This window comes from Nothobranchius furzeri, chromosome 5 (assembly GCF_043380555.1).
Source record: "Nothobranchius furzeri strain GRZ-AD chromosome 5, NfurGRZ-RIMD1, whole genome shotgun sequence".
Classification (NCBI taxonomy): domain Eukaryota; kingdom Metazoa; phylum Chordata; class Actinopteri; order Cyprinodontiformes; family Nothobranchiidae; genus Nothobranchius; species Nothobranchius furzeri.
The window spans coordinates 73728172-73740358 of record NC_091745.1 but is presented as its reverse complement, the minus strand read 5'-3'; the positions used below and the strand labels follow the sequence as shown (position 1 = coordinate 73740358).

The window sequence follows — 12187 nt, the reverse complement described above, 5'->3', positions numbered from 1 at the left end:
TTAACCAGCTAATGTGCTCATCTAAAAATAGCCCCCTTTCACAACCAACTGAATGTGCACGGTTCCGCTTACGCCAACATCATACACAAAAATGCTGAACACCAACTAGAAATTCATGAACATTTTATAGAAATAAAAGAATCTTTTTTATTGGGTATTTGGTAATTTAAGACCATAAGAAACTGTATTTAAGGATTATTTGTAATTTTTAAGGATTTTTAAGGCCTTAAATATGGAAAATCAAATTTAACACTTTTTAAGACTTTAAGGACCCGCGGACACCCTGTTCTCCACTCTGACTCTAATGAATAATCTGGGTTGAGCCCGGTCGCCGTCAGCAGCCCTTACAGCAGAGCAGAAATCCATCTCTGCACCGCTGAGATTACCTGCCAGCCAAAGCCCAAAGAGCCCAGCTCTCCTTTAGCGAGCTCGTATTCACCTTTCTCTCATCACAGGGAAAAACCTAGTCAGAATGAATGAAGTAATCTGATTACCAGGAGCTTCCCCTGCCAGTTTCTCCCTCATCTCTTTGAGTTTAGTCGTCTCCTTCTCCAAAGGCGCCTTCAGATCGGCGCTGCTCAGCTAAAACAAACAGGATCAAGGTTAGTTTTAATAAAGTTTATTTTCCACCGGCGAACTTGTGCTTGTGAACGTTACCTTGCAGCTGTATGGATTGTGTGCGATGAATGCCGCCAACAGCTGGATGGCACTCTTCACTGCGTTGATGGATTTGTCCATCAGCCGCCCCACGGCGAGCTCCATCACCTCGCTGTACTTACACAGCGGCAGCGCCTGGACGCAGACTTTGTTATTACCGTTGTGATTCAAAAACACACCAATCACATCTTAGATTTAAAAAAACAACCTACTTTACTGTTAACGATGCGCGTGTAGACCTGCAGCACACGTGCTCTGACATGAGAGTGTGTGTCGTGCAGATGTTCCTGCAGGATGTCAAAGAAGCGGTCACGGTCAGCTTTGCCGGACTCGTCTAAGCTGTCGCCACACAGAACTCGCACGAGGATCTCGCCCAGCACCTCGCAGACGGCCACACGCATCGTGTGACTCTGGAAATAATTCAGCAGCCATGAGTTTGTGAAGGTAAACATCGAAAATGGCTTTAGAAAAAGATTCTGCCCTCAGATTACCAAAGAAGAAACTCATCGTTCACGGAACGGCAAAGAGGGATGGGTGAACTTTTTGCCTTTTGCAAACACACACACACACGCACGCAAACACACTGTCAGCATCACCCCAAGAAATGACTCCTCTAAGACTGTAGAGGAATAATTTGGGTTGAGCCAAGTTGCTGTCGGCAGGCCCTTACAGCAGAGCAGAAATCCTCCTCTGCACTACCAAGATTACCCGCCAGTCAAAGCAAAAAGGACCCAGCTCTCGTTCCGTGAGCTCGTATTCGCCTTGGTCTCATCACCGGGCAAACGGCAAAGGAAACATCAAAAACAAACAACGCTTTCTCAAAGCGGAGCACAGGAGACGCTTGAAAAGCTAATATTTTAGCTTGTAGTCTGTAATGAATGAAATTAAACTAGAACCACTTTTTATCCATATGTGTCTAGGGATGGGTACCTTTGACATTTGAATCGATCCGGTACCTAGGAATCGATACTGGTACTTAACAGTACCAATTTTCGATACTTTTGAGTGTTTAATATTTTAATTCTCTTTTATAATTAAATATATATTTTTCTCAATATATAACCATATTTGATAAATATCACGATAAATAACATTCAACTGTTTGTATTTTAACATCGTCCTTGTAGTTTTATAAGTTGATAATTAAACTGAAGCAAACATCCTTACTGTGAACTAAATTTACTGTGTATCTTCATTCCTTTTGCCGTCTTTTTTCATTTGATTTTTCCTACTGGGAAGTTAGAATTTCCGAGGAGAAAGCGAACGCACCATTAGCTGATAACAATGGTGGCAATAGAAGCTAACATATCAAGCTACGTTACCTTAAACAGTTTATTTAGCTGCTGGAGCAGATTAAAACGATGATGCCTCACACTTAGATCGTTGTCGCTGGTTTCATCTTCACCCAATCACCCGTCGCATTTAGTAAAGTGAAGCCAAACTTTAGAGCGCGTTCATGTTCTTCTAGTCGGAAATTCGGAGTTCCGAGGAGAAAGCGAACGCACCATTAGCAGAATGGAAGCTAACAAATCAAGCTAACGTTATCTTAAACATTTTATTTACCTACCGGAGCAGATTAAGATGAGGATGTCTCACTTAGATCGTTGTCGCTGGTTTCATCATCATCCAGTTACCCATCACATTTAGTGAAGTGGACCCAAGCTTTAGCGTGCGTTCTTTCTACCATGCTGCTCTGTTTACAACTCGCTCGCAGCGACCGATGACATAACGCTCTTGCGCATGCGCAGCTGTCTAGGCAAGTTCTCGTTATGAAGGACGGGTACCGAAACGAGGCACCGTTTCAAATGAAGTGAATCGGTGCTCGGTCAGTACTGTGGAATTCGGTCGGTACCTTAAAGAGTACCGAATTCAGTACCCATCCCTATATGTGAATACATTTTTCAGGACACACACCTCTCCTTCCAGGTGAGTGATGAGGACGCTGATGTTTGGGATCATTAATTCAGGTACCAGGGCACTGAGTTCTGACAGGAAGGAGGAGAAGGATCTCACGCCAGAACCCTCTCTGGCAAGCTCCTCGCTTGACCTCTGACCTATTTCCCTGTGAGGCACAGGGAGGAAGAGAACTCTGGTTGTCTAAAATGCATTTAAACAAAATCAATCAGTTTCATTTTATAAATCACAAACTAAATAAGCACCGACCTGATGACTTCTCCCACGATGGATCGGACTCCATACTCCGTGCTCCACACAAACACAGCTTGAGCAAACACGGACGACAACTGCTCGAAGTGCTGCAGCAACTGGATCACTTTCACACTGGCACCTGCAACAGTGTAGAGAACGCAGCTTCAGACCAGATGCTAACGCCGCGTCTGTTCAGAGCTCCGTACGAGCGCTCCACTAACCTAGGAGGTGATTGTACTTCTTGATCGACAGCCCCAGCAGGTGAATTATACCATCTCTTGTGGGTTTGCTTTTGACGTGCCCAATAGTTGGGTTCTCCAACAGCTTGTAGCAGCAACAGGTGACACAGCTACGAGGAAATTAAAATTCAAGTTTGTACGATTTTACAATCAGTGGGCGAGTTTCCATTGTCGGAGCTTCAGGGTGAATTCTGCGTGGGGTCGATTGACCGGGACATAAGGTGGATTGGTCTTCTCCGCTGCTGTGTCTCCATACAAACCCGGCACTTTCCGGACTTTCCACAGATGTCAGCATATCACAACCGCTTCCACAGAGGATGATGTCAGTGATCAGCACCAAAAACCAACCACAGTGAGATTAAGTTTTATTCTGTGGAAGTCCGGCATAATTTTATTTATCCAGAGGACGAGAGCAGCTGTGTGATGTAAACTGTGGCGTTCAATGACCAGAAGTAGCTTTGTTTTTTACAGGACTCCACTGTGTTTTTGTTGGGAGTTCAGTAACAACCATTTTTTACCAGCGCAGTCGGTGCTCTTCTTCTTGTGCCTCCATTCTGCTTCACAAGCAACTCTTCTAATTTTACAAGTGCCAGTTGTTTTGGATGGCATCTGCTGATGTCACTTCCTACTGAGGTCCAATCAGTTAGCGCGAGTTAACCAAACATTCTGATCAGCCACTCCACCGGGTCATTTCACATATCTATCCCTGATCGGGTAGGAAAGTTCCTGAAAACGACCCGTTCGGTCGGCCCTGAAGTGGAGAAGCGCACATTCCAGCAAGTTCCAGTAAAATTACCCTGAAGTGCCAACAGTGGAAACACGCCTATATGAAGCATCGACAGCAGAGTACCTGATGAACTCCTCCTCCACCAGAGAGAGGCTCCAGAGCAAACGGATATCCAGCTGAAGGAGCTGAATGAGCGCCTGAAGTACCTTCTCTCTCTCCGAGTCCCACTGCAGCAGTCCCTCGGCACCACATTTGCCCTTTTTACTACCCTGGACCAAACAAACATTCCGTTTAAGGAATCAGTTTTCAAAAAATATAACATGGAAAAAATAATAACTATCAAAAATAATGATTAGTAGAGGTGCTGGAAAAAAAAAAATCGATTCAAGTCTGAATCGGGATTCTTATTTATAAAGATTCAGAATCGATTCCAGGAACTGAAATATTTGGCATGTTACAGGTTTGAGATGCACTTTTGTATGTTTTTTTGATCTTTGTTAGGAGAGTCAGTACTGCATTTACTTTTGTCGTCCCATAAATTGGGATGATTCATTTTTGAATCTGCTGATAAGTTGGGACTAGAATGTAATTTTTTCCATACTCAGAAATTTGAGATATTCTCATATTTATTTTCTAAGTTGCTAAGTGAGTACTCAGGATTACTCATGTATTTATTTGAAGTTATTGATAAATGAGAGAAAACATTTTCCTTTGCAAGAAATCTGAGACACTTTTCTAAATAGGTTGAGGACTCAAATGTTAAACTTGTTTCCACACATACTTGAAAAGTATTTGACCGTATTACTTTCAAAGTTACTGTTAGGTAACTAAAGAGTTGTTATATTTGTAAATTAGCTCGTTTTTTTAGCATGACCAGTTTAAAGTAAAATAAAGATATAGATATTTTTCTACGTTTTGGCCTGTCATCCACACGAAAACGGAGTTTTTTCACACGAAAACGGATCTTTTTAAAAACTCCGGCCAAAGTGAAGATCTGCGTTTTCTCCGTTTTGGGTGTCTGCGTGCGGACAGACACAACCGGAGTTTTAAGGTCCACAACGTCACTTTCCGCGACAAAAAAGTGCTGACATCACGTGTGCGACCTGTGTTTACACTAGCCGACAGCATGGATGCCCTCAGAGCTGCGCTCGCTTTATCAATTGTCCAAGCGCTTTTTGCTTGTTTGTTTTTGCAAGCGGAATTACTGCTCCTTGCGGAAGACCACAGACGAAGGACGAGGTTAAGAACGGGGGAAGTACTGCCGCCTACAGGTCTGGCATGTCCTTAACAACGTATTTATCCGGGTACGTGTGGACAGAGTTGTTTTTAAAACGAGGTGGTGTGGATGCAAGTTTTTGGAGGGGCGGATATTCGTTTTTTAAAAAAACCCGGCTACGTGTGGACTAGGCCTAAGAGCCACAGCCTCTTGGTCTGGTTGGATCATACATCTTGCCATAATCTCATCATGGGACGTGCATAAATGGATTTTAATTTATAATAAAGGGGGGGGGGGAGCCTTTGGAGAGCTAATGATAATAATTGTCATACCTTTCCAGAAGCTGTGACAATATCCTGCCTATAAGAGACACTTTCAAGGTTTTCGGTGAGTTTGCAGAGCAGGAAGACGCTCATTTTAACGGCATTGAGGTTTTCTTTGCGTTCTGTGGCTGAGAGGGAGACAGAGCTGAGGAGTGTCGGCAGGGACACAGCCAGGCCATTAACCACTAGGGGAAAAAAACAAAGCAATGGCTAAATATCAACATGTAAATACAGTAAAACAAAAAAAGGCCTTGACTTGTGCATCTGAGGAGTCTGAAATTTTAATTTAAAATAGTCTCAAGCAACATTTCTTTAGTCTTTTAGCTTTTATTTAAACATGAATTGGTTACTTTTTCAAACAAGTACCCAACTTTTTACAGAGAAACCTTCATTTTGATCACCAAACCTAGGAATGTTCAGGCACAAGGAGGACAGCCATTTCTTCTCTTTTCAGCCAATTCAAAACTGAGCCATTCAAGGCACTTTGCTATCGACATTCTTTAATAATGACAATTTATTCACATTTATTTGGCTGTATTTATGAAACGTTCAGAGCTAATAGGACCAGTGCAAATAATAATAATAATAATAAAATCACTATATTGTATATTTTTGCATTTTTAGTTTAAAAATGAATCGTGTTTTAGTGACCCAGGTGAATTTTTAACTTGATTTTGGCCATAATCTTCAAAGGTTGGGACACCCCTGATCTAAAGGGAAATGCATCTTAAGTGGGCAGAAAATTTGTGCAAAGCAACTCTCAGAAAGCCTTAGGAACTGTTGATCAAAACAACTTTACAGAATTAAAAGAAAACTATAAATTTGCTAAATCTGTTCTAACATAAAAGCACAAAGAAATAAGTAATGATGTACTTCTGTGTGCTGCATATGTTAAAAATGAAATCTTACCTTGCACAAGTAACTCCAGGGTGTCCTCTTTCACCCCCAGCTCCAATGCGTTGAAATGCCTGTGAAGTTGGACAGTAACTTTGTGAAAATATAACTAAAACATAAATAAACCTTGTACGTCTAACAACTTACTGTAGCACGCTGTAGCCTGTGTCAAAATGTTCTAGTATGCATAATGGTCCATGGCTTCTCAGTGTAGACTTGAATTCTGATGAAGACATGAGAAAATCCAGTCAAACTGTAAAATAAAGTATTTTTGAATTTGAAATCGGATCTGAAGATCTGCCTTACTGCTCAGCTGGGACGGCAGTTGTTTTGGAGATGCCACATCTTGAACCACATACTGGTTGATGCCCCCAGTCTTCACCAGGTCCCCCACACACACAGGCACGATGAAGTCCCACGACATTTCTGTGGAAGCAAAAGCCGGGGTGGCATAACCATAAACACCTGAATTAGCTTTAGCATGGACGTGACAACACTCGTAACGTGGCGCTCAATTACGTAGTTTAGCTCGTAAATATGTTCGAGGAAGCGTCTCAAAATCCATCTAGATAAATGCTTTCACCTAACCATATAACTATTGACATTATATATAACTAGCATCAGTATAAACTACAGTAAAACAACGTTGTTGTGGCTCAAGAAGAGTTAGCATGCTAACAAACAAAGCTAGCAAAACTATTGACCAAACTTGTAGGCCGTTACATTCTTTTCACCGGTCACCGCAGCAGAAAAACAGGTTGATCACATTTCCTAATCGTTGAAAATATAACATTGGGTGTAAATGATTCACTCCCGTTCAGAGCAGCTTAAAGTGAATAATAAACGTTACGTTACCCCTTCCCCGTGTCCAAACGGCTCAAGGCTTCAGCTTTTCAAATTTAAGACATCGCGCCAAAGATGACGCAATGACGCAAATCACGTGGTTAAAAAAAAAGACCAGTTTGTCTCAATACTACCACCTGCTGGAAAAACATGAACATTACAGGACAAGCAGGGTGCTTGCTCTTTTTCCAAAAAAAAAATCCAGAAGTTTTCCAGACTTTTCCAAAACAGATTTTTGAAACACCCTCCTTGTGGGACGTAAAACCCTAGAAGGTGCTGCAAACAGAGGCATTTTTACATTTTAACCATAAATTATTATGAGTGAACTGTGAACGTACACTTTGTATTATATAGGGTTTTATGCAAGGTTGTATTGTTAAATTCTAGCGGAGATATCTGGGGTCACGTGTCTTGACAGTTGCTATTTTGTGTGTCTGAATTGAAAAGTTTGAGAACCACTGCTGTGACCACGTGATCACAGCTTGTTCTGGTTGGCCAGTTTCAAGGTCTTGTCAAGGGAATGGGTCTTCCAAAATAAATCCCTCTCCGTCTAACACACACACACACACACACACACACACAAACGCATGCACACACGCACGCACACACACGCGCACACACACACACACACACACACAGGGAGCAGACAGACAGGACACACGGTTGGGTGAGCAAACAGATCTGAGAGATTGCAAACGAGATGATGATGATGATGATGATGATGATGGTGGTGGTGGTGGTGGTGGTGGTGGTGATGAAGTACCCCCTCATTCTGTCCACCTCCATGTTGATTTTCTCTTCTCTGACAGTTTTGGCACAAGAAAACAGTAAGCTTGCTGCATTCATTGAAAAATAATTATATCAATTTAGTTTTACTGCATTTATTGACAATCAGACAAAATACTTTCAGTCTTTGTTAATTAGAATGAAAAAAATCTGCACAAATAAATGTTATTTAGGAAAAAGTCTAATTTACTTTGCATTTAAAGTAAACGTTTTTAATAAAATACATTTTGGAGTGCTTTTTTAAACCTAATTTATCATCTTTTAAGAATCTTTGGGTCCAGATCACTGCTGCTTTCATTTCTACTCCAAACCACAGAGAGGTTCCACCGTGGTGAGCATCAGATGGACAGACAGTTTGTGTCCAAGGCTGGGTGTCCTGTAAGTGGATCCAAAAGTCAACTCAGTGCTTTTGTTAAGTTGAATTATGAATTTTGTAAAATATAAGAACCTGTTTTAACAATCTCACACTCAAATCTTTCAACATTTAAGAAAAGCCAAAGTAAGAGCAGTTAAACAAAGTAAAACTACTCATTCGATCAGTTACTAATTAAAATAAAATTTTAAAAAATCATTCTAACTTTTTTTTCAGATTTATGACGAGGAGAGGTCACCAGTTATGTGTCGACCCGTCCCATCAGTGGGTGCAGGACCACATACTGGTTGATGTCGGGAGAAGGGGCTTCCGGATGCCCCTCTGGGACAGAGCCAGCTGGGTATATCACGGACTCCTGGAAACATTGGAACTTGATCTGCCTCTCTCAACTGTCAGTAGAGGATTCTGAAGATGTTTGGATATTCGTCGTTTTGGTGTTGGGATTCCTGCTGTTTGGCCTGAGCGGTTACCTGGCATACCGGAAAATTAACGAGCTTTCGAGGAATATTGGCTCAGGGATGGAATGCACCGTGCTGTGAACGCACAAACTCATATAATTGTCGAGATGAGTCCTGAGCTTGGAACTTTGGCTGCGATTCACGCTCTGGCACAGAAGGTTGATTCGATCAAGGAGAGAGTGGACGGATCAGCACGGATTGGGATAATTTGATAACACCATTATTGGACCTGGAGGGGTTGAAGACCAACAGAACTCTAAGGCAGAGAGGAAATGATCTCTGTCTGTCCCCAAAACAATTCTTATCTGAATCTGGTGCCCTTGGAGCCTGTGAGGCTGAAGTGAAAACTCTCCTCAGAAGAAATGTGGAATGCTGCTGTCGCTATGGAAACTCTTTCTCCCTATCCCAGCCTGGGCGGGACTGTGACCGGTGAAGGCCGTGGAACCGTCTCTTGGAGTCAATGTGCCCTCTAACGCAATAATATCCCTCCCCTGCCCAAACGGAGGTGGCGAGCGCTACTCTGCGGCTGCACGCACTGAAGTGAGTAGAGTCCCAGAACCCTCCATCCCCACCTAGTGGACACTTATGTTGTGTATCGTCTGAAGTCTGTGCAAATCTGTCTGAGGTGTGTTTTTTTGCATCGCAAAGCTGCCCTCTCTGTCGGGGGTAACTCTGAAGTGCCTTTTTTTTTTACCTCCCCCTGACTGGTAGCGCGGCTCGTGTTGCAAATGACCACAGCCACCAATTCTTGTCATGTGTCTCTGTATGTATGTCTTGGAATTGTCTGTACTGAAACAATTGAATTTCCCTCTGGGATTAATAGTTTTTGAATTTGAATTGAATCATAGAGACCAAGTCAAACTGAGAAGGAAGAGGTGACTTTGTGTGAAAATGTGATACTTGTCACACACACACACACACACACACACACACACATTATATATATATGGGGTGGGACTTGATTAAAAATAATCTTATTAATTATAGTCTTTGTAATTTATTAATCTTGATTAATCACACTTTAATCTTTCAAAACAATTTGTACCCAAGCAATTTTTAAAAATCAAAAATAATGTCAGTGAGGCACGGGTGACATACTCACACTATTTGATTGCTCTGGTCTCATTATAAAGGAAACCAAAGAAGTGTATTTTTAATGCCCTATTTTTGTCTAATGAATTAATCGTAACTAATGCGTTAAATTTCCACCGCTAATAACGGAGAAATTCAGTTTTAAAATGGCATTTGCATAATTTGATTGTAATAAAGTAATGTAAACAAAGCACAATGGTGCTGTTGCGTAGGAGTTGGACATATATGGATGTATAAGTATAAATTGTTTTTCTTTTGTTTGCTGTTTGCTGTAATTCAGCGTGTTAAATAAATGCGTCACTCATAGTAAAGCTGAGGCATAAACATTGGGTGTGACAGAAATTATTTTATCATACTTTGTGACCCTTTTCTCCTTGGCTAAGTGTTGAAGGCATGGATTTTATTTTGGTGACACTTTTTAAAAGATAAGTTATAATAGGTTTAGTGTAGGGTGGCCGGCCGGGCTCAGCCTTAGAGATAGGGTGAGGAGCTCGGACATTCGGGAGGGACTCGGAGTAGAACCGCTGCTCCTCCGGATCGAAAGGAGTCAGTTGAGGTGGTTTGGGCATCTGGTCAGGATGCCTCCCTGGGGAGTTGTTTCGGGCATGTCCTGCCAGCAGGAGGCCCCTGGGTCGACCCAGGACACGTTGGAGAGGTTACATCTCCAGTCTGGTCCGGGAACGCCTTGGGGTCCTGCCGGAGGAGCTGGTGGAGGTGGCAAATTTCTAAAATACGGACGGATGGACGCACGCACACACACACACACATGAGCATTAGCAACTTCACTTGCTTTGCAAACTTGGAACCTGCAGGTGGACAAATAATGGCGTCTGTTCACCTGGTTGTGACTGGACTTTGAACATCTGCACCCACTGTACTTTTACTGGAATAGCCAGGATGACAGTTGTTTGCTGTGGACGCATCAGGACAGCCCTTCTCTTCTGCACCTACACCAGTCCAGGTAAACACTCTCCTCTAACCCTGGCGGAGGTCTGTGAGACAAAGAGATCCTCTGAGATGAGCCATTTCTGAGATAGGTAAGAAGATCCGCCATCAGGGAGGGGTTTGGAGAAGATCTGCTGCTCCTGCACATCGAGAGGAGCCAGTTGAGGTGGCTTGGACATCTGGTGATGCTTCCCTGGTATATCCAAACAGGAGGGGACCAAAGGAAGACCCAGGGAACGCCTTGGGATTCCCTCGGCGGAGCTGTCCCAAGTGGCCGGGGAGATGGAATTCTGCTCATGATGTGACTACGCCTGAACTATTCCATATAAAACAGGAAAATAAAGCTTTTCTTTTAATGAACAAGTCCCTTTCTTCAGGTGAAGAGTGCAAATTGAGCTTGTGCAAGTTAAGTGAAGTTTACATAGTGCTCAAAGCTTGGTATGCAACCTATGTTCATTCGGAAAGTTAAACAGCGCCCCCTAGAGTCAAAGAATCTTACGAGCGAAGAAAATGGTGTGAAATCGGCGGTTTAATTTACAAATTAAGAACTACCCAAACTATTTTATTTCACATTACGTTTTAAAGACTTGCAAACAAATTCAAGACTTTTCAAGGTCAGGAAATTATTGTCTCAAAATTCCAAGACTTGTGCAAGCGCCCTGGACAAAGTGAAAGCCACTTCAGCACAGAGGCTTCACTGATGACTTACGTTACAAGAAAAACATGAGACTGATGACTACACAGGTTGTTTTTGAGCTAGTGGCTGCATTGAAATGACTGACAACCCAATCATTCCCACATCCTGGAGCTGCAGAAATTAGCATACTTTTCACAAAATACCTCAACTTTTGGAACAGATGAATAATTTGTCTTCATAACTGCTCTTTTATCACACTTAGTGTCCTATGTCCAAACTATGATAAACATAAATGATAGGGTCTAAATCTGAGACCATGGTCTTGATTCGGAGAAAGGTAGAAAGCCTTCTCCAGGTGAGGGATGAGATTCTGCCCCAAGAGGAGGAGTTTAAGTATCACGAGGTCTTGTTCACAAGTGAGACCGATAGGCGGATTGGTGCTGCATCTACAGTGATGCGGGTGTTGTACCGGTCTGTCGTGGTGAAGAGAGAGCTGAGCCAGAAGGCGAAGCTCTCGATTTACCGGTCGATCTACGTTCCTACCCTCACCCATGGTCATGAGCTGTGGGTAGTGACTTAAAGAACGAGATCGCGGATACAAGCGGCCAAAATGAGTTTTCTCTGAGAGCAGCTGGGCTCTCCCTTAGAGATAGGGTGAGAAGCTCAGTCATCTGGGAGGGGCTCGGAGTAGATTCGCTGTTCCTCCACATCGAGAGGAGCCAGTTGAGGTGGCTCGGGCATCTGGTCAGGATGCCTCCTGGACACCTCCCTGGTGAGGTTCTCCGGGCACGTCCAACCAGGAGGAGACCAAAAGGAAGACCCAGGGCACGGTGGAGGGACTATGCCCCT

The 12187-nt window shown here is 42.9% G+C and overlaps 1 protein-coding gene and 1 non-coding gene across 3 annotated transcripts in view; both read right to left on the bottom strand.

Annotated features, from left to right (window-relative positions):
* ncapd2 (non-SMC condensin I complex, subunit D2) overlaps positions 1–7159 on the bottom strand; it is a 31872-nt gene extending 24713 nt beyond the window's left edge. For both annotated transcript variants that reach the window (XM_015950197.3, XM_015950198.3), the window contains exons 1-12: positions 7060–7159; positions 6511–6630; positions 6352–6427; positions 6220–6278; positions 5320–5495; positions 3895–4040; positions 3027–3154; positions 2821–2944; positions 2572–2719; positions 870–1067; positions 658–792; positions 495–582 (exon numbers count right to left, since the gene is read on the bottom strand). In XM_015950197.3, the coding sequence (XP_015805683.3) occupies positions 495–582; positions 658–792; positions 870–1067; positions 2572–2719; positions 2821–2944; positions 3027–3154; positions 3895–4040; positions 5320–5495; positions 6220–6278; positions 6352–6427; positions 6511–6628 (1396 nt within the window). In that variant the 5' untranslated portion in view covers positions 6629–6630; positions 7060–7159. The remainder of the gene's footprint in view (positions 1–494; positions 583–657; positions 793–869; positions 1068–2571; positions 2720–2820; positions 2945–3026; positions 3155–3894; positions 4041–5319; positions 5496–6219; positions 6279–6351; positions 6428–6510; positions 6631–7059) is intronic.
* LOC129163535 (small nucleolar RNA U85) lies at positions 1135–1437 on the bottom strand. Its single transcript, XR_008563397.2, has one exon. It is a non-coding gene; the product is annotated as a small nucleolar RNA U85 (small nucleolar RNA).
* Positions 7160–12187: the final 5028 nt, after the last annotated feature.